At 50.1% G+C, this 25,561-nt stretch overlaps 1 protein-coding gene across 1 annotated transcript in view; it reads right to left on the reverse strand.

Moving 5' to 3' along the window:
- Positions 1–389: 389 nt before the first annotated feature.
- FARSB (phenylalanyl-tRNA synthetase subunit beta) overlaps positions 390–25,561 on the reverse strand; it is a 68,198-nt gene continuing 43,026 nt past the window's right edge. The window contains exons 16-17 of the mRNA XM_064152787.1: positions 23,648–23,800; positions 390–1,056 (exon numbers count right to left, since the gene is read on the reverse strand). Of these exons, the coding sequence (XP_064008857.1) occupies positions 905–1,056; positions 23,648–23,800 (305 nt within the window). The 3' untranslated portion in view covers positions 390–904. The remainder of the gene's footprint in view (positions 1,057–23,647; positions 23,801–25,561) is intronic.

Raw genomic sequence — 25,561 nt, forward strand, 5'->3', positions numbered from 1 at the left:
GCCAGCAGCGGCTCCCAGGCACGGCCGGGGCAGAGCGGCCAGGGAAGCGGCAGGGGCGGAGCGCTGCCTGCAGGGTCCCCGCGGCGCAGCTGGGCTGCAGGACGCCGGCGGCGGGCTCCGTGAGCGCCGCGGGGCAGGCACACATGCCAGCCTCCCTCCGACACAGGCTTTGATATTTGTCAGCTCCTCATGCGAAGCTCGCTGGCGTATGCTCTGAAATGCATTTCCCCAATTTGGTCTGGAGCTTCAAAACCCACCAGGCTGACATCAACCATGACAAAAGGCAATTCCGCCCCCCCTCCCCCTCCCGAAGGCAGAATGATAAAGGCTCGACAGTTATGTCTGGCGCAGGGAAGCAGATATTACACACATCTTGCTTACCAAATAGCTCTGGTTTTCATGAAACAAGTTTATTTTCCTCCCCCCGCCATCGCTGAGCACATGACAACCGTACAGAGCAAAAGCTCAGCTCCTTAGTTCTGCTCACATTCGCTCAACATTTGCTCTAATCAATTATCTTATTTCATGCAATAAGGGAAGAATGAGATTCCTGTTATGCAGCCGTAATCAGTTACAGTATGAAGCTGTGTCTGGGGAACATTGCTGATTTTGAAAACGAATCATGTGCTCTGCCATTGCATTTCTCTCCTGAAAGGCTGGGCTTTTACCCAGCTCGTTTCTCCCCCTCCCCTCCTCAAAGCAGCGAGGGCAGGGGCTGGGCTGGGCTGCAGCAGAGCCCAGCCACACTGTACTCTAAGGGACGTATTTACCCAGGGCGTTTCTGGTTTATGGGGACACGAAAGCTCAAAGGGGATGCCCTCCACGGAGGAGGACTAAAGAGCAGAGGGTGCTGCGTGTGCCACATGTGCCAGTGGATGGCTGCAGGAGGATAAAAGTCCTGTCTTCAGATGAAGGGCTCAATATTGATCTCCAGGGCAGAGCACGGCATGGTGAGCTCGAACTTGGTGATAACATCGGGGTGTAAGACCCCGAGTTTCCCAATGCTCTGACCTCTGACAAAGATCTCAGCACAGCGACCAGGAAAGAAAGCAGAGCCTGTGAAGAAAGGGAGAGGAAAATCAGTATTTCTGTGGGCCAGAGAAGTCAATAGGCATTTGCCATGGAGCAGAAAGCTCCCAGTACCAAAGTGTGCTGAGCCGCCGAGAAGGGGCTCTGGCTGCCTCGCATTAAGTTTTCATGACTGGTAGAGAATGAGGAAACACTTCGAGTTCAAAACACACCACAGAGCCCAAGGTGCAGGCACTTCTCACACCGTGGTCGCTTTGGCTGAGTTACTCCTGCAACTGACAGAAATTTACACACACCAGTGGAGGCAGGGGGCTACTGGGATGAAGACCTTTGTCAGGCTTTAGGCTGTGTAACACCTCAAGGTGTCTCACCTTGCTCTAAGGAAATGCAGCTTGCTGTCATCTAAGGGCTAAGCAAGCATGTCACACTTGAATGTATGTCACACAATCAGAAACAACCTATGGTCCTCATCTGGAGAGGAGCTTGTAAGCAGTTTAATCATAGAATCAGGCAGGTTGGGAGAGACCTCCAAGCTCATCCAGTCCAACCTAGCACCCAGCCCTGGCCAATCAACCAGACCATGGCACTAAGTGCCCCATCCAGGCTTGGCTTCAACACCTCCAGGGACAGCAACTCCACCACCTCCCTGGGCAGCCCATTCCAATGCCAATCACTCTCTCTGACAACAACTTCCTCCTCACATCCAGCCTAGACCTCCCCTGGCACAGCTTGAGACTCTGTCCCCTTCTTCTGTTGCTGCTTGCCTGGCAGCAGAACCCAACCCCACCTGGCTACAACCTCCCTTCAGGTAGTCGTAGACAGCAATGAGCTCTGCCCTGAGCCTCCTCTGCTGCAGGCTGCACACCCCCAGCTCCCTCAGTCTCTCCTCACAGGGCTCTGCTCCAGGCCCCTCCCCAGCCTTGCTGCACTTCTCTGGACACCTTCCAGCACCTCAACATCTCTCTTGAATTAAGGAGCCCAAGAACTGGACACAGCACTCCAGGTGTGGCCTGAGCAGTGCTGAGCACAGGGGCAGAAGAACCTCCCTTGTCCTGCTGCCCACACTGCTCCTGAGCCAGCCCAGGATGCCATTGGCTCTGGTGCCCACCTGGGCACTGCTGCCTCAACTTCAGCTACTCTCTCCCAGCACCCCCAGCTTCCTCTCTGCCTGGCTGCTCTCAGTCACTCTGTCTCCAGCTTGTAGTGCTGCTGGGGGTTACTGTAAAGCTGTGGAACAACGAGGAGCTCAAAGGAAGCCAAAGATCATCTTCCTCTTTCCTCAGACCAAGCCCTGAACTTTAAATGTTATTCAGGAGTTTAAAAACAAAACAAAACAAAGGAAAAAAACCAAAAAGGAGTTGAATTGTCTATGAAGAACTTAGAGGAGCTTGTTTCATGTCCTGCTCCTGACATGGCCCTTCAGCATCCTCTGCATGGTGTAGAAGCTGGCAAGAATTTCACAGAATCCCAGCGTGGTGGGGGGTGGGAGGGACCCCTGGGGAACATCCAGTCCAACCCACCTGCTAATGCAGGGTCACCTACAGAGGTTGTACAGGATTGCAATATCCAGGCAGCTTTTGAAACTCTTCTGGGAAGAAGACTCCACAACCTCTCTGGGCAATCTGCTCCAGGGCTTCAGCACCCTCCCAGCAAAGGAAGCTTTCATTAAGTGGAACTCCCTGGGTTCCAGTTTGTGCTCGTTTGACACTGTCCCTCACACTGTCATAGGGCACCACTGAAAAGAGTCTGGCCCTATCCTCTTGCTCCCCACTATTTAGATATTGACAAGCACCAATAAGTACCCTCTCAGTCCTCTCCAGGCTAAGCAGTCCCAGGTCTATCAGCCTTTCCTCCTGACAGAGATGGTTCAGTTCCCTGGAATCTCTCTGGTAGTGCCCTGTCTAGCCTCAGCTGGGGAGCCAGAACTGGAAACAGTACTCCAGATGTGGCCTCACTAGGGCAGAGCAGAGTGGGAGTTAATCCTAACTTGCTCTCTGGTTGCTTCGAATGCCCAGGACTTTATACTACATTTACAAGGAGTTGTTTGAAAAAGGCAATAAAGACCCAAATTAACCTCAAACCTCAGGAGCATTTACATGATAAGCAGCAGTCAAGCCCAGAGATAGTTTCTTTATTAGCTCCCCAATGGAGAGAGTTCACTGAAGACCTCCTTCTCCTGTGAGGTTTGTAGTTATAACTTGCAGCTACAAGAACAGCACTTAGGTCTTTTTCTTACCCTACTTGCTGCAAATTAACCACGTGCTTCAATTCTGGCTGCCTGCTGAACTCTGATGGCAGCAGTAAACCATCACAGGAACAGCTCCTAAAGGCTGGTTCAAAGGTACTCAGAACCAGTAGCTTCTAAATCACTCCTCTAAGCAATCAGGGCAAACCAACTACCTACACTGGGCGTGCAAAACAACCAGGTCCTGGATGCGAGTGGCACAGGACTCCACACAGACATGTGCCACTGCCGAGCTGCACTCCTCAAAACAAAACCTGGCAGAGCAAATTTAGGAGAGAAACTAATGTCACACACAGAGATCACTGCAGACTGTGGGGGAAAGCACAGCCTGAAAATAAAGTCCCCTTGCCATTAGCAGTGAAGGCTTTCCTGTTTGCGACTTCAGAGCTGCTGCTGTGCTGGGGATGGGAGCAGCACTCTGCAGCACTCTTCTAGAAACTTGCCTGTGAGCTTCAGCTGGTCCAAGAGCAAGAACCACACAGCAGTTAATAGTGTGGGCATGGTAATCCCCCCAGAGTGATAGGAAACAAGAGCTTTGTCATTAGGGTTAGCTACAGAGCTGGGAGTCTGACGTGTCTGCTCTGAGCTGCTTGGGAAAGTCACTTTATCTTCTGGCACATCTAGACCAAATTATATCATGAGATTTAACTGGTGTTAAACTTGGAGACATCTGGCTGGGGTCTAAAATAATACTGTGCTCAGTCTGTCTGTCAAAGGCAGTTTCCAAGATCTGTGCTGCTTCCCACTGTGTCAAACCACATTCTGCTTTCAGGCAGAAGAAATCAGCACCATCAGCTCTCAGTCGCCCAGGCAGCAGTTAGGTGGACAGCTGGCAAAAGGACTTGAAGCCTCATGTCCCACCACTAGTGACCTTCCCTCCAAGGGTAACTTCATTAGATGCTCCCTTGCACTGAAATGAATAGCATGGACTTGGGACAGATGTCAAAAGCTGGTGGCACTTCATGACACTATACTGGAAACTGAAAGAGTTGGGGCTGTGCAGTCTGGAGCAGAGCAGGCTCCCAGGTGACCTTCTTGTGGCCTTCCAGCATCTGAAGGGGGCTCCAAAAAAGCTGGGGAGGGACTTTTGAGGCTGTCAGGGAGTGACAGGACTGGGGGGAATGGAGCAAAGCTGGAGGTGGGGAGAGTCAGGCTGGATGTTGGGAGGAAGTTGTTGAGCAGGAGAGTGGTGAGAGGCTGGAATGGGTTGCCCAGGGAGGTGGTTGAGGCCCCATGGCTGGAGGTGTTTGAGGCCAGGCTGGCTGAGGCTGTGTGCAGCCTGCTCTAGGGTAGGGTGTCCCTGCCCATGGCAGGGGGTTTTGGAACTGGCTGATCCTTGTGGTCCTTTCCAACCCTGACTGATTCTATGATTCTATGATCCTCTTGCCCCCTGCCCCTTAGATGTTGACAAGCATTGAGAAATTGCAGTCTCAGCCTTCTCCAGGCTAAATGGCCTCAAGCATCTCTTTCCTCCTCAGAGAGATGCTCCATGGCTGATTCTATCATTCTATGACATGGCTTAATGATTATGGCATGAAAAGTGTGGCCAGAAGGTTGAGGGAGGTTCTTGTGCCCCTTTACTCTGCCCCAAGGAGGCCACATTTGGAGTACTGTGTCTAGTTCTGGGCTCCCTGGTTCAAGTGAGACAGGGAGCTACTGGAGAAAGTCCAGGGGAGACTACAAAGATGCTGAGGGGACTGAAGTGTCTCTGACAAGGAAATGCTGAGAGACCTGGGGCTGTTTAGCCTGGAGAAGAGAAGACTGAGAGGAGATCTGATCAATGAAAGGGTCAAGAAGATGGGGCAATGGGCACGAAGTGGAACCTGGGAGATGGACCCCATGCTGCATCTGAACATGAGGAAGAACTTCTTTCTTGTGAGGGTGCAGGAGCCCTGGAGCAAGCTGCCCAGAGAGACTGTGGAGTCTCCTCTGAAGAGATTCCAAGCCTGGGCAACCTGTTTTAGCAGTGGGGCTGGGCTGAAAATTCCCACCATGCTGGGATTCTGTGCAGTGTTAGAGTTTACACAGAAAACAGTTGTGTTTAGACAAGCAGGTGGCTCCTTTCCAACCCCACATCATTTTCCTGAAGCATATCTAATCTGGAAGTAAGGAGTTGGAGTAGGTGATCTCCAGAGGTCCCTTCCAACCCCTGCCATGCTGGCACTCTGTGATGTTAGCTAGAAGCTTACCAATAAATCTTAGCCTTTCTTGCCAGCAGCTTACAGTACAGCTTCACAACATGAGCTGTGACCTGAATCAGTGAATCAGCACCAAAAGGGAGGTGGTGGCTCTCGACCTGGAGAGAGGTGGAGAGTGCAACAAGCTGCTGATTTGGCTGAAGCCAAAGGAAAAAACATCTTCAGTGTCCTCTGAATGTGCTGCTCCAAGTCATGGGCTAGACATTTAGCCATGTTTTCTGCCTCAACCAATGCAGACTCTGATGTTATTTGACTTTATTCTTCCTTGCAGTGAGAAGGTAAGCACATAATTAACACAGTCTGGTGAAAGGCCTGGAACACAAACCCTATGAGGAGAGGCTGAGGGAGCTGAGGGTGTGCAGCCTGCAGAAGAGGAGGCTCAGGGCAGAGCTCACTGCTGTCTACAACTACCTGAAGGGAGGCTGTAGCCAGGTGGGGTTGGGCTCTTCTGCCAGACAAGCAGCAACAGAAGAAGGGGACACAGTCTCAAGCTGTGCCAGGGCAGGTCTAGGCTGGATGTTAGGAGGAAGTTGTTGGCAGAGAGAGTGATTGGCATTGGAATGGGCTGCCCAGGGAGGTGGTGGAGTCGCTGTCCCTGGAGGTGTTGAAGCAAAGCCTGGATGGGGCACTTAGTGCCATGGTCTGGTTGATTGGATAGGGCTGGGTGCTAGGTTGGGCTGGATGATCTTGGAGGTCTCTTCCAATCCGGTTGATTCTATGATTCTATGATTGTCGTGGGGAACCCTTAGCTCCCCAAAGTACAGGAAGCAGGAGCTGCAGGTGACCTCTCCATTTCTGGAGAGGTTAAGCTAACCCTGAAACGTTGGTTCCTGTGCAGTACAGTCAGCAGCATGCCTGGTGCTGTGCTGACATGGCACTGCAGGGTGTGATTCTGTGACAGGAAGAGATCAGGCAATAAGCAAACAGAAATGAAAGACTCTGCTAAGAACTTTAGGGTCTCCATCTGTCCAGCTAACACTTGGCTCTTCCACCAAAGAAATGTGAGCTGAGGAACAGGTTTACAGAGAGTTTATGAACTCTGCTTAATAATGAAACTATTATGATGATAATTGGCTGCACTACAGAGTGCTTCAAAGTATGCTCCTGCCTGCCAAAAGGGCCTCCAGGCTGCATCTCACAGACTGGGGGCCTAAGGTCTTCCCTTAGGTTGTAGTGAGTCCTCCTCTGACCACACACATAGGAAGAGAAGGAGGTTGGCTCATGTCTGAGGCTGGGTGTTGTTGGTCCATGTATCTCTGCCAGGGTACCCGAATTTGGAGCAGATGTAACCATCAGACAAAAAAAAGCTCAGTCAGTGGAAAGGAAACAGATAAAAACTCATCAGAAACATGGCAAATCTGCAGGAATGGGAGAAAAGAGAAACAAGCACCTTGCAGCCTGGGGGAGTGCTTTGAGGGAGAGACCAACAGCAACCAGCCAGTAGGAGATGAAGAAAGGGAGCCAGGAGACCCACTAGGTCAAACAGGGGCTGCTGGGCAAAGTCAAGTGGAGGAAGAGTCTACAGCCCATGGAAGGAGGGGCTGGCCATGGGGGGAGGAGTGTAAGACCTGCCAGAGGATGTAGGGAGACAACTGGGAAAGCTAAGGCCTTCTTGGAGTCAAACCTGGCAAGAGAGGTCAAGGACAACAGAAAGGGCTTCTTTAGCACACTGCAGACAAAACTAACACTGGAGGCAATGCAGGCCCACTGCTGAGTGAGGTGGGTGCTCATGTGGCAGAGGGTAAGTAGAAGGCAGAGCTCCTGAATGCCTTCTTTCTCTCTGTCTACTCTGCCGAGACTGTCCTCAGGAGCCCCAGAGCCCTGACACCCCAGGGCAAGCCAGGATAACAGAGGAGGTTGTTTGGCTGATGGGGACTGGGTCGGAGATCAGTTGAGCAATATGGACATATGCAAGTCCATGGGTCCTGATGGGATGCACCCACAGATGCTGAGGCAGCTGTGGAGGTCACTGCTAGGCCACTCTCCATCCTCTTTAGTAAGTCTTGGGGAGCAGGAGAGGTGCCTGAGGACTGGAGGAAAGCAAATGTCACTCCAGTCCTCAAAAAAGGCAAGAAGGAGGACCCAGGTAACTACAGACCAGTCAGCCTCACCTCCATCCCTGGAAAGGTGATGGAGCAACTTATCCTTGGTGCTGCCCCTACACACATCATAGAATCACAGAATCAACCAGGTTAGAAGAGACCTCCAAGCTCATCCAGCCCGACCTAGCACCCAGCCCTAGCCAGTCAACCAGACCATGGCACTAAGTGCCTCATCCAGGCTTTTCTTCAACACCTCCAGGGACGGTGACTCCACCACCTCCCTGGGCAGCCCAATCAAGAGTAAGAAAGTCACTGGGAGCAGTCAACATAGTTTTACCAAGATGAAGTCACGTTTAACCAACCCAACAGCCTTTTATGAGGACATAACCAGGTGGATGGATGATGGCAGTGCAAGGGATGTGGTTTATTTCACACCATCTCCCATAGCATCCTCAGAGCTAAACTCAAGAAGTGTGCTCTGGATGATCACGCAGTGAGGTGGATGTGAAGTGGCTGAAGTCAGAGTTGTGGTCAATGAGACAGAGTCTAGCTGGAGGCCTGTATCTAGTGGAGTCCCTCAGCAGCTGGTACTGGGACCAGTACTATTCAGTATGTTCACTGATGAGCTGAATGAGAGCACAGACTGCATGGTCAGCAAGTTTGCTGGTGACACCAAACTGGAAAGCTTCCATCTGGGAAAGAACAACCCCATGGACCAGTACAGGCAGGGGACTCATCTGCTGGAGAGCATGTGTGGGGAAAAGGATCTTGGAGTTCTGGTGGACAGCAGGATGACCATGAGCCAGCAATGTGCCCTCATGCCAAGAAGGTCAATGGCATCCTGGGGTCTATTAGAAGGATTCTGGCTAGTAGGTTGAGAGAAGTTCTCCTCCCCCTCTATTGTGACCTGGTGAGGCCACATCTGGAATATTCTGTCCAGTTCTGGACCCCTCAGTTCAAGAAGAACGTGGAACTGCTTGAAACAGTCCAGCACTGAGACACAGAGATGTCTGAGGAAGTGGCACATCTGCCTTGTGAGGAAGCTCTGAGGAAGCTGGGTCTCTTTAGCTTGGAGAAGAGAAGACTGAGGGGTGACCTCACTGATGGTTACAAACATGTGTCAGCAGGATGGAGCCAGGCTCTTCTCAGTGATGTCCAACGACAGGACATGCTGGAGCACAGGAGGTTCCATGGGAACATAAGGGGAAAACTTATTCACTGTGAGGGAGGCAGAGCCCTGGGACAGGCTGCCCAGAGAGGCTGTGGAGTCTCCTGCTCTGGAGACATTCAAAACCCACCTGGATGCGCTCCTGTGTGACCTACTCCAGGTGATTCTGCTCTGGCAGGGGGGTTGGATTAGATCTCCTGAGGTCCCTCCCAACCCCTAATGATCTGTGATTCTGATTACAAGAGGACTTCCTTAGAGGAACCTCCCTATCTTGAGAAGCAGCTGTGGGTTGCAGGAGGACCTGAGCAGCCTACAGAGCAGAAAAGCAAAGCAGAGGATTCCTCGAAACAAGCAGGAACCGGAGAAGGACTTTTCCCTGCTCTGTGTTACCTGTGTCATCAAGCAGACAGCAGTGGTGGTTTATATTTGCAGCCAAACTGGTGTCATGGACTAGGCTATTGGGCCAGTTCTTGAAGTATAGAACTCTGGAGAGAGAGTCAAGGCTGTATGAAGGAAGTTCTCCTGCTGCTTGCACATGTGGGGCACCAGCAGAAAACGCCTGCACTATTCCCTTGATGCAGTGAGCCACACCATAAGGTGAAGCCCTGTGCTCTAAAGCTTCCACAAAGCCTTCATGGCAAAAGCAGTCCAGAGGCCATCTTCCCACAAGCTGTGACCTGCAGCTTTTGAGCAGGAGTCATAGAATCAACCAGGTTGGAAGAGACCTCCAAGCTCAGCCAGTCCACCCTAGCACCCAGCCCTAGCCAGTCAACCAGACCATGGCACTAAGTGCCTCATCCAGGCTTGGCTTCAACACCTCCAGGGATGGTGACTCCACCACCTCCCTGGGCAGCCCATTCCAATGCCAATCACTCTCTCTGTGAAGAACTTCCTCCTAACATCCAGACTATACTTTCCCCGGCACAACTTCAGACTGTGTCCCCTTTTTCTGTTGCTGCTTGCCTGGCAGCAGAGCCCAACCCCACCTGGCTACAGCCTCCCTTCAGGGAGTAGTAGACAGCAATGAGGTCTGCCCTGAGCCTCCTCTTCTGCAGGCTGCACACCCCCAGCTCCCTCAGCCTCTCCTCAGAGGGTTTCTGTGTATGGCATATCAAGATGGGGACGGCTGTGAGGAGCATGGTCCTGTTGAAGAAAAGCTCTTGGTGGCCAAGCGGCCGCTAAGGCACACCTGGAGGCAGCATCATGGGTAGGTGTGCTGGGGAGAGGCTGTATTTGCTGTTGGTGTGGTTGTATTCAGAGGCTGCTCTTACAGATCTGGGTGATTGTAGCATCAAGTACACAGAGAATTAAAATTCATTTTAAAACGGTGGTGTCCTGCAGCATCCCTCTCTGGGATAACACATTACTGCTGCTCTTCATTCTGCTCTGTGCACAAATGGTCCTCGACAAACTTCACCTTGAAATCTAGCTGGAGTCCACTTCTGGGCTCCCCAAGTCAAGAGAGATGTTGAGGTGCTGGAAGGTGTCCAGAGGAGGGTGACAAAGCTGGTGAGGGGCCTGGAGCACAGCCCTGTGAGGAGAGGCTGAGGGAGCTGGGGGTGTGCAGCCTGCAGCAGAGGAGGCTCAGGGCAGAGCTCATTGCTGTCTACAACCACCTGAAGGGAGGCTGTAGCCAGGTGGGGTTGGGCTCTTCTTCCAGACAACCAACAACAGAAGAAGGGGACACAGTCTGAAGTTGTGCTGGGGGAGGTCTAGGCTGGATGTGAGGAGGAAGTTGTTGTCAGAGAGAGTGATTGGCATTGGAATGGGCTGCCCAGGGAGGTGGTGGAGTCTCTGTGCCTGGAGGTGTTGAAGCCAAGCCTGGCTGAGGCACTTAGTGCCATGGTCTGGTTGATTGTCTAGGGCTGGGTGCTAGGTTGGACTATCTGAGCTTGGAGGTCTCTTCCAACACGGTCAATTCTATGACTGTCTTTGCTGATGGAGGCCTCCACAATGCCAGAGGAAGCCAGATGGTCTAGCAATGGAAATCCACCTCTCAATAAATCTGTGTGAGAAGTGGTAGCTAGGAGAAGGGGTGGGGTGAAACACAATAGGCATTGCTAAAGGAGAGATGCCAGAGCTGCTCAGGTCTTACGTACTGCGTGCAAGGAAAAGACAAAAGCTACTTCTTGTGGCTGTAAGCAAGAATTTAATTTGCAGTGCTCAGCGATGTAGAAGTAACACCTTTAATTAAAGCTTTTGCAGCACGTCCTCCAGCTCTGTAATTGCCTCTGCATTCAGGGAGCAGGGCCACTTTGGTTGCTTTGGGGCAATTCTTTGGCCAGTAATCCAACAGAGCACGTAGTCTTTAGCGCATTTTCTGGCTAATTGACCCTCAAAGAGCTCCAAGTTCCCTGAACTCTTTGTTGTCAAACACCTTGCACAGTTTCTTTTCTCTGCTTTGCTCTTCCCTCCTTTCCAAAAAGAAATAGATTAAAGTAGTATTATGGACCTACAGTTACACTGAGCCTCCAAACCCACTTGTCTGTTCCTGCAATTTGAAGGAACGTCGGAAGCTGAAGCTTAAGCAGGTAATAGAGCAGAGCTCATCTGACCTCCAAAGGCTTTCATCTTAACTCTCCATCCCCCCACTACAGCTGCCCTTTCACTACCTCATCTTGACTCACCTGGGTGAGGTGTTTTACCTGTGCTACATGGGGAGAATTTAGTTTTGGGAGGCTAGATGTTGGTTAGGTTCTTAGGATCAGGCTCTCCCCGTTGTCAGCAAATTCTTTGTGTTGGCAGACAGACTCAAATGCAGTCACAGCACACCACCAGCGTTTAGCACCTACTCAGTGCCTTAGCTTTATCCTCCTCCCCCCAACCCCCCCCCAGAAAACAATTAATGCTTGCAAAGATGACAGAAGAAATGTCTGTAGGCTGTGAACACATCCTGTGTCTAAAGGACAGCCTCTGTTCTGATTCCCTTCTGTGTTTTTCCACACACACAGGGCAGACACAAATGGGCAAAGGGACAATCAATTATTTACCTGGGCTGGTACACTCCACAGCCAAAAACTGGGGTGAATATTACACTACATAGAATCATAGAATCATAGAATCATAGAATCATAGAATCAACCAGGTTGGAAGAGACCTCCAAGCTCAGCCAGTCCAACCTAGCACCCAGCCCTAGCCAGTCAACCAGACCATGGCACCGAGTGCTTCATCCAAGCTTTTCTTGAACACCTCCAGGGACAGTGCCTCCACCACCTCCCTGGGCAGCCCATTCCAATGCCAATCACTCTCTCTGTGAGGAACTTCCTCCTAACATTCAGCCTAGACCTACCCTGGCACAACTTGAGACTTTACCATCCCCTGCTGTGCTAAAATAACACACTTTTGCTCCAATACATCTCTTTAGGGGCTGTGCAAGTAGGTTAGATGTGCAGGGGATTGGGAAGGGACATCCAAAACCTTTCAGCTCAGGAAAGGAGCTGAAATGACCATAGGAATGCCAAAAACTCTCTCCAAAACTTGGTCTGGGGGCCTCTTACTTCAGAAGGAGAATCAGCTGTGTTACACAGAGCTAATGAGTGAGACTTACTCCCAGCGCCATAGGGTGGGTTCTGCCACAAACTCTGCACTGCATCACTTGCAACAGCAAGACACCTCTGAGGTGCCTGTGGTACAGTGTGCTGTCAAATGCTGCTAAATCAGGTTTATCTGAGACACACCAAACACTTTAGACTCCCATTTTGTCTAATTCAATTATGTAAACAACTCTCCTGGTTTATGTCTTTGCCAGGTACCTCTCTGGGTGTTAATCCAGCTACAACCAAACTTGAGGCATCAGCACTGTTGTGGCAAGATGCTTTGTAAGATACAAATCACAGACTCACAGGATGTTAGGAGTTGGAAGGGACCCAAGGAGATCATCGAGTCCAATCTTCCTGCCAGAGCAGGACAATGCTATCTAACACAGGTCACAGAGGAACACATCCAGACAGGCCTTGAAAGGCTCCAGAGAAGGAGACTCCACAACCTCCCTGGGGAGCCTGTGCCAGTGCTCTGGGACCCTTCCAGGAAAGAAGTTCCCCCTTGTGTTGAGCTGGCACCTCCTGTGCTGCAGCTTACACCCATTGCTCCTTGTCCTATCCCAGGCAGCAGTGAGCAGAGCCTGTCCCCCACTCCTGAGCAGCCCTTAGATACTTATAAACATTCATCAAATTCCCTCTCAGTCTTCTCTTCTCCAGACTAAGCAGCCCCAGGGCCCTCAGCCTCTCCTCAGCCATGCCCTCCAGTCCCCTCATCATCCTCGTAGCCCTCTGCTGGACCCTCTCCAGCAGGTCCCTGTCCCTCTTCAACTGGGGAGCCCAAAACTGAACACAGTATCCAAGATGAGGTCTCAGCAGGGCAGAGCAGAGGGGGAGCAGAACCTCCCTTGATCTGCTGGACACACTCTTCCTAATACACCCCAGGATCCCACTGGACTTCTTGGCCACAAGGGCACATTGCTGTGCCATGGGGAGCTTGTTAGCCACCAGGACCCCCAGGTGCCTCTCCACAGGGCTGCTCTCCAGCAGTCACCTTCCAGCCTATAATAAACTTGGCCCTATGTTTTTAAAGGCTTAGTTCTTATAAATCTGAAGCCCTGTACTTACAGGATGAAATAAAGAGCAGAGGTAAAGCCAATTAAAGGGACATTAAGTGAGCAGCCACACCCACTATATTAGCTAATTTAGTTTTGAGTTGTTGTAACTATGGTTCTGCATTTAGCTAAGCTCCCTTGATGCTGCAGGGGAAATTGCTCAAGAGAAAAGGATGAGAAATTAATTAGAAATTTATTAGAGCTCCAAGTAAGGACCAGCACTGGGAAAGAGTCATAGAATCATAGAATCATAGAATCAGCCAGGTTGGAAGAGACCTCCAAGCTCACCCAGCCCAACCTAGCACCCAGCCCTGGCCAGTCAACCAGACCATGGCACTAAGTGCCCCAGCCAGGCTTGGCTTCAACACCTCCAGCCACAGAGACTCCACCACCTCCCTGGGCAGCCCATTCCAATGCCAATCACTCTCTCTGACAACAACTTCCTCCTCACATCCAGCCTAGACCTCCTCCAGCACAACTTCAGGCTGTGTCCCCTTCTTCTCTTGCTGCTTGCCTGGCAGAAGAGCCCAACCCCACCTGGCTACAGCCTCCCTTCAGGGAGCTGCAGACAGCAATGAGCTCTACCCTGAGCCTCCTCTGCTGCAGGCTGCACACCCTCAGCTCCCTCAGCCTCTCCTCACAGGGCTCTGCTCCAGGCCCCTCCCCAGCCTTGCTGCCCTTCTCTGGACACCTTCCAGCACCTCAACATCTCTCTGCAATTGAGGAGCCCAGAACTGGACACAGCACTCAAGGGGTGGCCTGAGCAGTGCTGAGCACAGGGGCACAAGAACCTCCCTTGTCCTGCTGCCCACACTGCTCCTGAGCCAGCCCAGGATGCCATTGGCTCTGCTGCCCACCTGGGCACTGCTGCCTCATCTTCAGCTACTCTCTACCAGCACCCCCAGCTCCCTCTTTGCCTGCCTGCTCTCAGCTACTCTGGCCCCAGCCTGTAGTTCTTCTTGGCGTTGCTGTGGCCAAAGTGCAGAACCCTGCACTTGGCCTTCTTCAATCTCATCCCATTGGCCTCTGCCCACCCATCCAGCCTGTCCAGGTCCCTCTGCAGGGCTCTCCTACCTTCCAACAGCTCCACAGCTGCTCTTAGCTTGGTGTCATCTGCAAACTTACTGATGCTGGACTCAATAGCCTGGTCCTGATCATCAACAAAGACATTTCTTGTCACCTGTAGAACTAAGGTATTCTGGAATATAATAAATTCTCTTCCAGCCCACTGGAAAAAATGATTGGTTACATCTGCTTAGGATGCTTCTGAAGTACTGGGAACTGCAGGCACCAGAATTATGGTGCAGTTGCCAAAGCAAATATCTTGCCTGCTGCTGTAAATCTCTACTAAGAACACTAGAAATCCTGTAATGCTAGAAAGATGCCATTGTGCTGCCAGTGTTTCAAGGTAAATCATCTAGATTGATCCTAGGGGAGGAACAAAACCCCAGCAGTTAAATGGATTAGGAATCGATGGGCATTTCTGAGTGTGTCACAAATGATGTTTGGAGGCTTCACAGTACAATTGGCACATGTCCTTTAGCTCTCTAGGAGCAAATACTCAATGATTGATGCTTGTGAACAAGGCTGTGGCTGCCAAGCCAGGCAACTGGAAGGCTAGGTTGCTATTAAGAGGAATCAAGCTCCTTGAAATAAAAGAGGTATTAATAATGCCAAGTTTGACATGGGTACTAAGTGTCTGCAGATGACAGTCTCCCAACTCAAACTGATCATCAGAGAGAGATGCCAGGGTTCAGTTCTACACACCTAGCACAAAATTAGTCCCAGACCTACCTAAGTAAATGTTTTAATGACAAGTGGCCCACCAAATCCACAGGTTTTAGGGTTGCTGTTAGTACTGTGAAATCCAGGGGCACTTCCAAGTGAGTTTTCACTGTATTCTTTTGGGACCTTGAAGCATATAAATTCTGCCCTCTCTTAGACTCTCCATTTCCTAGCTTCTCTTGGAAAGAAACTGGGCACCAGAGTGGGTTGGGCATCAGGTTATGTTCCAGTATGCTCCAGTATTATGCTCCTGGAGTGCATGCTTAGAATGTCTGGTCCCTGGAGGTGTTCAAGGCCAGGCTGAATGAGGCTTTGAGCAGCCAAGCCTAGTTGAGAGGTGTCCCTGCCCATGGTGGGGAGGAAGGAGTAGATGATCAGCTGGAGAGCTGTGACTAGTGGTGTCCCCCCCCACATCAGTTCTGGAGCCAGTCCTGTTCAACATCTTCATCAATCACATTGATGAGGGCACAGAGTGCTGATGACACCAAGCTGGGAGGCTTGGCTGATCCAGCTGCAGGCTGTGCTGCCATCCAGAGACCTGGGCAGACAGAGATGGGCACAAGGGAACCAGATGAGGTTGAACAAGGACAAGTGCAGAGTCCTGCACCTGGGGAGGAATAATAAACTGCAGCAGTACAGGCTGGGAGGTGACTGCTGGAGAGCAGCCCTGTGGAGAGGGACCTGGGGGTCCTGGTGTCTAACAAGTTACCCATGGCACAGCAATGTGCCCTTGTGGCCAAGAAGGCCAAGGGGATCCTGGGGTGTATTAGGAAGAGTGTGTCCAGCAGATCAAGGGAGGTTCTCCTTCCCCTCTGCTCTGCCCTGCTGAGACCTCATCTTGAATATTGTGTTCAGTTTTGGGCTCCCCAGTTGAAGAGGGACAGGGATCTGCTGGAGAGGATCCAGCACAGGGCTATGAGGATGATGAGGGCACTGAAGGGCATGGCTGATGAGAGGCTGTGGGACCTGGGGCTGCTTAGTCTGGAGAAGAGAAGACTGAGAGGGGATTTGATAAATGTTTATAAGTATCTGAGGCTGCTCAGGAGTGGGGGACAGGCTCTGCTCACTGCTCCCTGGGATAGGACAAGGAGCAATGGGTGTAAGCTGCAGCACAGGAGGTTCCAGCTCAACACAAAGGGGAACTTCTTTCCTGTAAGGGTCCCAGAGTACTGGCACAGGCTGCCCAGAGAGATTGTGGAGTCTCCTTCTCTGGAGCCTTTCAAGGCCTGTCTGGATGTGTTCCTCTGTGATCTGTTAGATAGCATTGTCCTGCTCTGGCAGGGGGGTTGGACTCAATGATCTCCTTGGGTCCCTTCCAATCCCTAACATCCTGTGAGCCTGTGATCTCTGAGGTCCCTTCCAAACCTCACTGTATGGTTCTATGATTCTATGACTAGCAGGACTGCAAGTTGCCCTGTGGGATGCACCTGTCCAAGTGTGTGCATTGATTTCTCTCCTCTTGCCTTGTGAACTGAGACTCTAAATCTTCTTTTAAAGGTGTTTGTGGTATAATTAGTGTTATAAAAGCAACTGTTTATTGATGTTCTTAGGGAGATAACTATTACACCTCCACTTTCACAGCTAAACCTTACTAAATGAGAAGCCATGACTGTGATTTGCTGTGGAATTAAGATTTTCTCCACTTCACCACACCTTACATTCAATTAAATAAGGGCAGTAAAAAGAGGGTGGTGCAGATTCTCCTGGTGTGGTTTAACTGAAAGATGGCTGTCAATTACTGAAGGAAGCAAAACTCAGACATGTATGCTGAACACAAACAAGCTGACTTCCCAGCTTTACTGAGCTGTTGATTACCCTCAAAGAACGAATGGCACAAACATTTACTTAACATGTGCTAGTCTGAGCCCAGCTGGGATATTTTGGTGAGAAGAATTAGCTGCTAGGTGGTGAAAAGGAAACAGTGGTGATGGCTGCTGCACTCATGGGCTTGCTGAGATGGCTAAGAACAAGAACACAAACATAGATAAGAGTTGCTCTCTGGCTTCTGGCTGCCTCACTTCTCTCCCTAGCTTGCTTAACTAATCCTTCTGCTTCCTAACCCCCCTGGCTGATCCTCAGACTCACCTTGAACACAAGGCAAAGTCTGGGGTAAGTTAGAGGGGTGGAAAGGAGGTGGAAGGGTGGTTGGGAGGCCCTCCTGGGGACTCAGGTTTCTGGGAGGGCTGTTGTGTTTCTGTATTACTTTTAACTTGTCTGTTGCTGTCTATAGCTGTAGCTCCTGTAGATACCTGCTTGTATCTTGTGCTAAGGTGCAAAGATAAAGCTTCATTCTTTGATTTCCAGCCACTGAGTCTAGTCTGGGGGATTTTCTTAAGTGTGGGGGGGTGGGGAACACCCAAACCATCACATAACAAAAACATCATCAATCCCAGAGTGAGCCAAAGCTCACGAGAATCAGTGCCCCAAAAATCAGCTCCTGCCAAGTTCACACTACTCAGGGATTGTTTGTTTTCACTATTTCCTAAGATGTCAGTTTGGTTAGGGAGGGCAATGGAGCAACATGAGCAGGTTCTGAGGCACAGATTTCCCACTGGCATTATCTGTGAGCCTGTCAGATGGCTCCAACTTCATAAAATAGGGATACTTTCCCTTTTCAGAGGTTGTCTCAAATTCAGTTCAACTTCCAGAGCACACAGATTCTCAGAAGGTGCTGCAAAATTAGGGCTTCTTCCCTTAAATCAGGGGCAGGGCATTTTAAACATCACAATGCAAGCACTGAGAATTACATCTCACACTTCACATCCCTCCTTTGAAGACTGATACCAAATTCACTGAGCCCCTTTCTTCCTTTTGGCCTAAATAAGACTTGACTAGAGACTCAACTCCCAGGACTAGCAACCCCTCCTGTAATCAGGGTCCTGATTTCTGGAAGAAAATGGTCAGCCACAAGCACAAACCGACCAAAATGTTGCAAGAAAACATCCCCATTCCTGCAGGGATTAAACCCTGGAGTTAAGAACATCTTCCAGTGTCATTATCACAATGCCTCTAGGTTCCATGGGAACTGAAACCAATGAAAGCAAGCTAAGAAGTAACAGATTTTAATTAGATTACCTGGGAAGGGATGAGCACATCTGTGGGATTTCTACCCCTATTTCTGTCTTTAAAGGTTGATTTTTATTCGCTTTACTTCCTAATCCATAGTGATCTTTATCTTTTAATGCTCAGGAACTGGCTACAAGTTCAAGAGGTTTAGGCTATTTTTTGGGGTTTTTTAATCCTGGAGCACCTACAAGTCTGAGAATTGATGCAGTAATTGTACTCCTTTCAAGACATGTTTGATTGTGGATGCCTGTGCTATTAACCAAAGACAAATGCTTTTCTTGGACTGTAACAGTAGGATTCACTACTGTAGCAAAAAGTCCTTCCTGCCTTTAGAACTTTGTGCTTTGGTAGAGCCAGTGAGAACAAGACAAAAAAAATAATGGTTCCATTAGTAAAGTGAAGAACCTGTAAAGCATCAAGTGCCAAATGCATGTTGAACTCAGTCACTCAAACTCTTCCTTAAGGCTGCTCTGAGCAGCTCCTCTCCATTTCTTACCCAGTTCAGATTACACCAAAGCGCAGTGCAAAGGCCAGGGGAACATCCCAATTTCACCCAGATTTCCTAGCATCTGTACCTCCTTTCCACAGGTGTTGCCAGGAAGGCAAAAAGGCTCTGACTTTAAGGTCACACCACAAGGGACTAAGGTACTGGAGAACAGAAGGAGCTTAAATAACCATGATTTGCACATATGGGCTGTGCTAGTTTGAAGCTAGCTAGAATGTTTTGGTGAGAAAAAGTGGATTATAGGCTGTGAAAGGAAAACAGTGGTGATGTCTGCTTCCCTCAGTCTTGCAAAGGAGTTTGGGAAGGAGAAATGAAAACATCAGATAGCACTCTTGCTTTTTCACTCACTCTGCCTTGGGCTTCTGACTGAGCTGCATCTCTCTAACACACACCCTCCACTCACCTTTGCTTCTTAACCTCTTGGCTGAACCTCCATTCTTCTTTAGGACTGGGGTAAGGTTGAGAGGGGCAGGGGGAAGGTGCAGGGGTGGTTGAGAGCCCCTCCTGGGGACTCAGGTTTCTGGGAGGGGAGCTGTGTTTCTGTATTACCTTTTCCCTTGTCTATTTCTGTATATAATTGTATATCATGTAAACATCTGCTTTTATATTGTGCTAGCTGCAAATAAATAGTTCATTTATATTCCCAGAGCTGGCTGAGACTAGTCTGGGTGTTTTTTAAAGTGTGGGGGGGCAGGGAACACCCAAACCATCACATGGGCCAAACAGGACTGTAGCACAGGCATTTTACTTTTCAAAGTGAATTTGGAGAAGAGGCAAATCTGAGCCCAACACATCTCTTATCCCTTCTTTGTTGCTCATCTAAGCCAACACTTTCCCCCCTCCCCCTCACTGCATTGTCTTCAATACTCACTGGAACTATTTTAATCAGTCATGCAAGGAGTCAAACCAACAGGACCAAACCCTATCTTTGCACCACTGCTGCTTTCCAGGTTCAAGTTTTCTGAAGATGACACACAGAAGAAGTACCTTGGGTTCTTCTCAGCCAGAATAAACTCTCTGCCAACTGTACAAAATGTCAGTGGGCATAGGCAATAAAAAAGCCTGTTCCATAAAACTGCATTTAAGAATCCATGCCATGTGCAATGTCCAGATCTAAAACCTCTGAGGTAACTCCTACTGTTCCTCTGAATTATCTCAGTATCCTCTAACACCCTTAAGATGCCTACAGGGTACCTTTTATTTTGTCCCTGACATGGCAGGGAGGTGGAACTAGATGTTTTCTAAGGTCCCATTCAACTCAAACCGTTCTGTGACTCAGCAATTGCCCAGGTTTCATCATCTTGGGTGAGGAAGAGAGCTGCCTGGCAGAAACAAGCCCTATGAGGGGAGGCTAAGGGAGCTGGGGGTGTGCAGCCTGCAGAAGAGGAGGCTCAGGGCAGAGCTCATTGCTGTCTGCAGCTGCCTGAAGGGAGGCTGTAGCCAGGTGGGGTTGGGCTCTGCTGCCAGGCAAGCAGCAACAGAACAAGGGGACAGAGTCTCAAGCTGTGGCAGGGGAGGTCTAGGCTGGATGTGAGGAGGAAGTTGTTGGCAGAGAGAGTGATTGGCATTGGAATGGGCTGCCCAGGGAGGTGGTGGAGTCGCCGTCCCTGGAGCTGTTCAAGCCAAGCCTGGCTGAGGCACTTAGTGCCATGGTCTGGTTGATTGGCTAGGGCTGGGTGCTAGGTTGGACTGGCTGAGCTTGGAGGTCTCCTCCAACGTGGTTGATCCTATGATTCCAAAAGGACCTGAGAGCGTTGGTTGAGAGGTGTCTGAATATGAGCTGGCATGTGCCCACGTGGTCCAAAGGGCCAACAGCATCCTGGCCTGTGTTGGCTATTAAGTGGCCAGTGGAGCAGAGATATGATTGCCCCCTCCTGCACTCAGCACTGGTGAGGCTGCAGCTGAAATTGGGTTTGGGTCCTTCACTACAGGAAGGACACTGATGTGTCTACAGAGGGGCAATGAAGTTGTGAAGAGTCTAGAGCACGAGTCTTCTGAGAAGCAGCTGAGGGAACTGGGGTTGTTTAGCCTGGAGAAAAGGAGACTGAAAGGAACCCTTCTCAACTCTCTGCAACTATGTGAAAGGTTGGAGAGAGGTGGGGGTTAGCTGCTTATCATAGAATCATAGAACCAACCAGGTTGGAAGAGACCTCCAAGCTCAGCCAGTCCAACCTAGCACCCAGCCCTAGCCAGTCAACCAGACCATGGCACTAAGTGCCTCATCCAGGCTTGGCTTCAACACCTCCAGGGATGGTGACTCCACCACCTCCCTGGGCAGCCCATTCCAATGCCAATCACTCTCTCTGACAACAACTTCCTCCTCACAGCTAGCCTATACTTCCCCCAGCACAACTTCAGACTGTCCCCTTGTTCTATTGCTGCTTGCCTGGCAGAAGAGCCCAACCCCACCTGACTACAGCCTCCCTTCAGGGAGTTGTAGACAGCAATGAGGTCTGCCCTGAGCCTCCTCTGCTGCAGGCTGCACACCCCCAGCTCCCTCAGCCTCTCCTCACAGGGTTTGTTCTCCAGGCCTTTCACCAGCCTTGTAAGGAATAAGCAACAGGACAATAGGAAATGGCCTCAAGTTTTGATAGGGGAGGTTTAGGTTGGACATTAAGAAAAAGGGCTTCCCTGAAAGGGGTGTCAAGGCCTGGGACAAGGCGCACAGGGCAGTGGTGGAGTCACCATCCCTGGGTAATCTAAAAGCTGTGGTGCTGAGTGAGGTGGTTTAGTGGTGACCTGCCAGTGCTGGGGTAACAGCTGGACTGGAGGATCTCAGAGATCTTTTGTAACCTTAATGATTCTACAGCTGTACCTGCTGACACTTTCTCTCACACGTTTAATGGGCAGATTGTGAAGCAGCTCCCCAGAACCACCACCACCAAAGTCCCCCAAACTATTTTGACTTCCAGCATCTCTGCAGTGAAGGTCTTTCAGTAAGTTGGTGCAGTGATGCTGCATTCACTCTGGCACTGGAGTATCAGCTGTCTGCATTGGCTCCAAGGTTAAATTCAATGTCAGGAGAGCTGCAAGGAATCCACACCCATCCCAGGAGAGTTTCTGTATCACTGCTGAAAGCAGCAGGCACTTTTTTGTGTGCCTGTAGCCAAAAGCCACAAAATGCTTGTAATGACAAGGCATAACCCATCCTTCACACTCAGTACATTGTGGAGTGGTGTCACAGGATCTGAAACAGGCATTACAAACCCTCTTTGCCCTGTTGGGATTGGTTTTGAGGTCTTTTCTCCAGTTTCTTGAAGCCTCCATCATTGAAATGGTTGAATATAAAGAACCTGCAAATACTTTCCAGCCTTACAGCAAACTCTGATGGATCTCTTCTACAAAAGAGTTTTGAAGAAGAATCTTCAGAGTTCATTTCTACTTCAATGACAGCTCTTCTAATATCCCCCCACTGCACCCTCCCTCCAAATAAGAACCTCTTCTGTGCTTGGTAGAATTAGAACAGGCAAGGGATTTGTTTAAGCATTCCTCTGGCCAACCTGAGAATCCTACAAATCACTTTCAAAGGTCCCTTCCAACCCAAACGATTTTGTGGCTCTATGAACTATACCAAAATAAACCCCTTGGAAGCTTGGCCTAAATAAGACTGAGCAAAACAGTATTTTGTCAAAAAGCTGGAGGAAAAAGCCCTGACTGCTCTGTGACTGAGAGATGCATTATAGTGCTAGGAGACCCTCTTAGCTGAGGTGCTATGTTTTGCATCTTGGCAGCATGCTATGAGCCAGGGAGACAGCTACGTCGTGCCTTCGAGTTCTATGAGTAGTCAATCTTGGTCAGGCTGCCAGGGACTCTGCCAGTGCCACTTGTTCCAGTCACTGCAGAATGGAGGCATTTCAAGCTGAGTCAATTTGAGTCAGCATCTCACCCCTCTGAACACCAAGACAGAAGTAGAATCATAGCTGCTGCTCCTGCAGTCTTGCTTTATTACACTCATTTTAGGTAGGAGAACCGACTCATTGCTGGTGCTTGCTCTCTAGTGGCTCTCACTGAAGTAATGAGGTCAGCCTGCCTGCTTGCTCTCTTACATGCATCTGCACTTAGAGGAGACTTTGCACTTAAAGATGTAATTTTTAATTCATGCACTGTGTGGAGAAGGGAGGAGGAGTGTTACACAACTGCTTGTCTATCTAGCAGGCTCAGTCCAAAAGACAGCAAGTTTCTTGGTACAGGATACACAAGGCATGTATCTTCCTATCTTCTGGAGCCCCCAGCAGAAGAAGGACATGGAAGTATTGGAGCCAGCCCAGAGGAGGCCACCAAGATGCTCAGAGGGCTGCAGCAGCTCTGCTATGAGGACAGGCTACAAGAGTTGGGGCTCTGCAGCCTGGAGGAGAGAAGGCTTCGAGGAGACCTTGGAGTAGCCTTCCAGTATGCAAATGGGAACTATGGGAAGGCTGGGGAGGGACTATTGACAAAGTCTTGTAATGACAGGACAAGGGGGAATGGGTTTAAAGTGGCAGAGGGGAGATTCAAACTCTTCTTTGCAGTGAGGGTGGTGAGACACTGGCACAGGTTGAGAGTGGTGAGACACTGGCACAGGTTGCCCAGGGAGGTTGTGGAGCACAGAAGCACCCAACGTGATCAAAGATCACGTTGGGTGCTTCTGTGCTCCACAACCTCCCTGGAGGTGTTAAAGGCCAGGTTGGATGAGGCCTTGAGCAACCTGTTCTAGTGGGAGCTGTCCCTGCCTATGGCAGGGGGCTGGAGCTGGACAATCTTTGAGGTCCCTTCTAACCTAAACCTCATGGCACACACTTTACTGTAAGCCTCCATAAAAAGCTATCCCCTTGCAGTTCTTAGCTAACCAGAGCAGCTCAGCAAAGGCAGCCATGCCACTTACAGTCAGTGAACAGCTTCTATCACTTCATCATACCAGAGCACATACACTAACAGAAATCCTTCGTGATTACTGCTGTGGACAACCCCAAATTCACCTCAGGTCGTAAGGGAACATTTGAGTATCAGAACAAGCTCTGCAGCACCTCTGCCTTCCTTACCTTCAGTGGCCTTGATGGTGTAGCCATTCTCTTCATTTGGTGGTACCTCAAGCAGCTGCATGACCCTGTCCAGCAAACCATGGATGATCTCAAACCCTGGGCTCTTGTTGTAATAAACTGCACCTAAGTGCCTGTAGTTTCTTGCACCTACATCTGAAGAAGAAGAAAACCATTATGTTATCACACTCTGAACATTACATTGCAGCCTTTACATTAGTTTTCTGCTGTAACATGAGGCACCTCTAGCTGACAGGAGAAACCAGTATGAGAAGTGGTCTGTGAGGAGAGGCTGAGGGAGCTGGGGGTGTGCAGCCTGCAGAAGAGGAGGCTCAGGGCAGAGCTCATTGCTGTCCACAACTCCCTGAAGGGAGGCTGTAGCCAGGTGGAGTTGGGCTCTTCTGCCAGGCAAGCAGCAACAGAAGAAGGGGACACAGACTCAAGCTGTGCCAGGGGAGGTCTAGGCTGGCTGTTAGGAGGAAGTTCTTGGCAGAGTGATTGGCATTGGAATGGGCTGCCCAGGGAGGTGGTGGAGTCACCATCCTTAGAGGTGTTCAAGAACAGCACTTAGTGCCATGGTCTAGATGATTGGCTAGGGCTGGGTTCTAGGTTGGACTGGAGGAGGTTGAGAGGTCTCTTCTAATCTACTATTCTAAGTTGTTTTTCTGTCAGGAAAACTCATTGTTTCCTCAGATCATTTTAAGGTACTGGCAGCTCAGAGTCAGACACACAAAGACAGATTTGAAGTAACTTATGCCTTGGGCAGGAAACAGCTGTTGCGTAAAATGTCTTCTACACCGTGACAGGTTCCACGCCTGCAGCTAAGTCTTAAAGCAATTTAAACCCACACTAGCCACAATGCAAACACTCCAGAAGCCTCAAGAAACTTGTGATGCTGCTAGGAAAGCTAAATACTTGCAGAACTCAGCTGCAGAGTTGACTACCAGCACAAACCAGCCATCCCTCAGCTTGAAATGAGTGATAACACAAGCATGGTGATGTATGAGGAGATCTCAATTCACACAAGTTTCCAGATCACAACTGATGGTTTCCTTATGAGGAGAGGCTTAGGGAGCTGGGGTTGTTTAGCCTAGAGAAGAGGAGGCTCAGGGGTGACCTCATTGCTGTCTACAGCTACCTGAAGGGAGATTGTAGGCAGGTGGGGGTTTTTCTCTTCTGCCAGGCAAGCAGCAACAGAACAAGGGGACAGAGTCTCAAGCTGTGCCAGAGGAGGTCTAGGCTGGATGTTAGGAGGAAGTTGTTGGCAGAGAGAGTGATTGGCATTGGAATGGGCTGCCCAGGGAGGTGGTGGAGTCACCGTGCCTGGAGGTGTTCAAGCAACGCCTGGATGAGGCACTTAGTGCCATGGTCTGGTTGATTGGCTAGGGCTGGGTGCTAGGTTGGCCTGGCTGAGCTTGGAGGTCTCTTCCAACCAGGTTGATTCTATGAAATTCTATTCTGTGGCCATTTTAGACATCTCCACAACCAAATGACTGCTACACTGAACAACCTCAACTGTCTCCCAATTTGGGCCGCTCCTTAAGTCAAACTTCTACCTTCTCCCTCCTCTGAGTTTTCTTGCATTATTGATTTAATCAAAATCCATTTTTCTCCTTTAAACTTTCCAGATGAGTACAACTACCTGAAGGAAGGCTGTAGCCAGGTAGGGGGTGGTCTCTTCTCCCAGGCAAGCAGCAATAGAACAAGGGGACACAGTCTCAAGTTGTGCTGGGGGAAGTATAGGCTGGATGTTGTTAGGAAGTTGTTGGCAGAGAGAGTGATTGGCATTGGAATGAGCTGCCCAGGGAGGTGGTGGAGGCACCGTCCCTGGAGGTGTTGAAGCAAAGCCTGGCTGAGGCACTTAGTGCCATGGTCTGGTTGACTGGATAGGGCTGGGTGCTAGGTTGGACTGGATGA

The sequence above is a fragment of the Pogoniulus pusillus genome, chromosome 13 (assembly GCF_015220805.1).
Source record: "Pogoniulus pusillus isolate bPogPus1 chromosome 13, bPogPus1.pri, whole genome shotgun sequence".
Lineage (NCBI taxonomy): Eukaryota > Metazoa > Chordata > Aves > Piciformes > Lybiidae > Pogoniulus > Pogoniulus pusillus.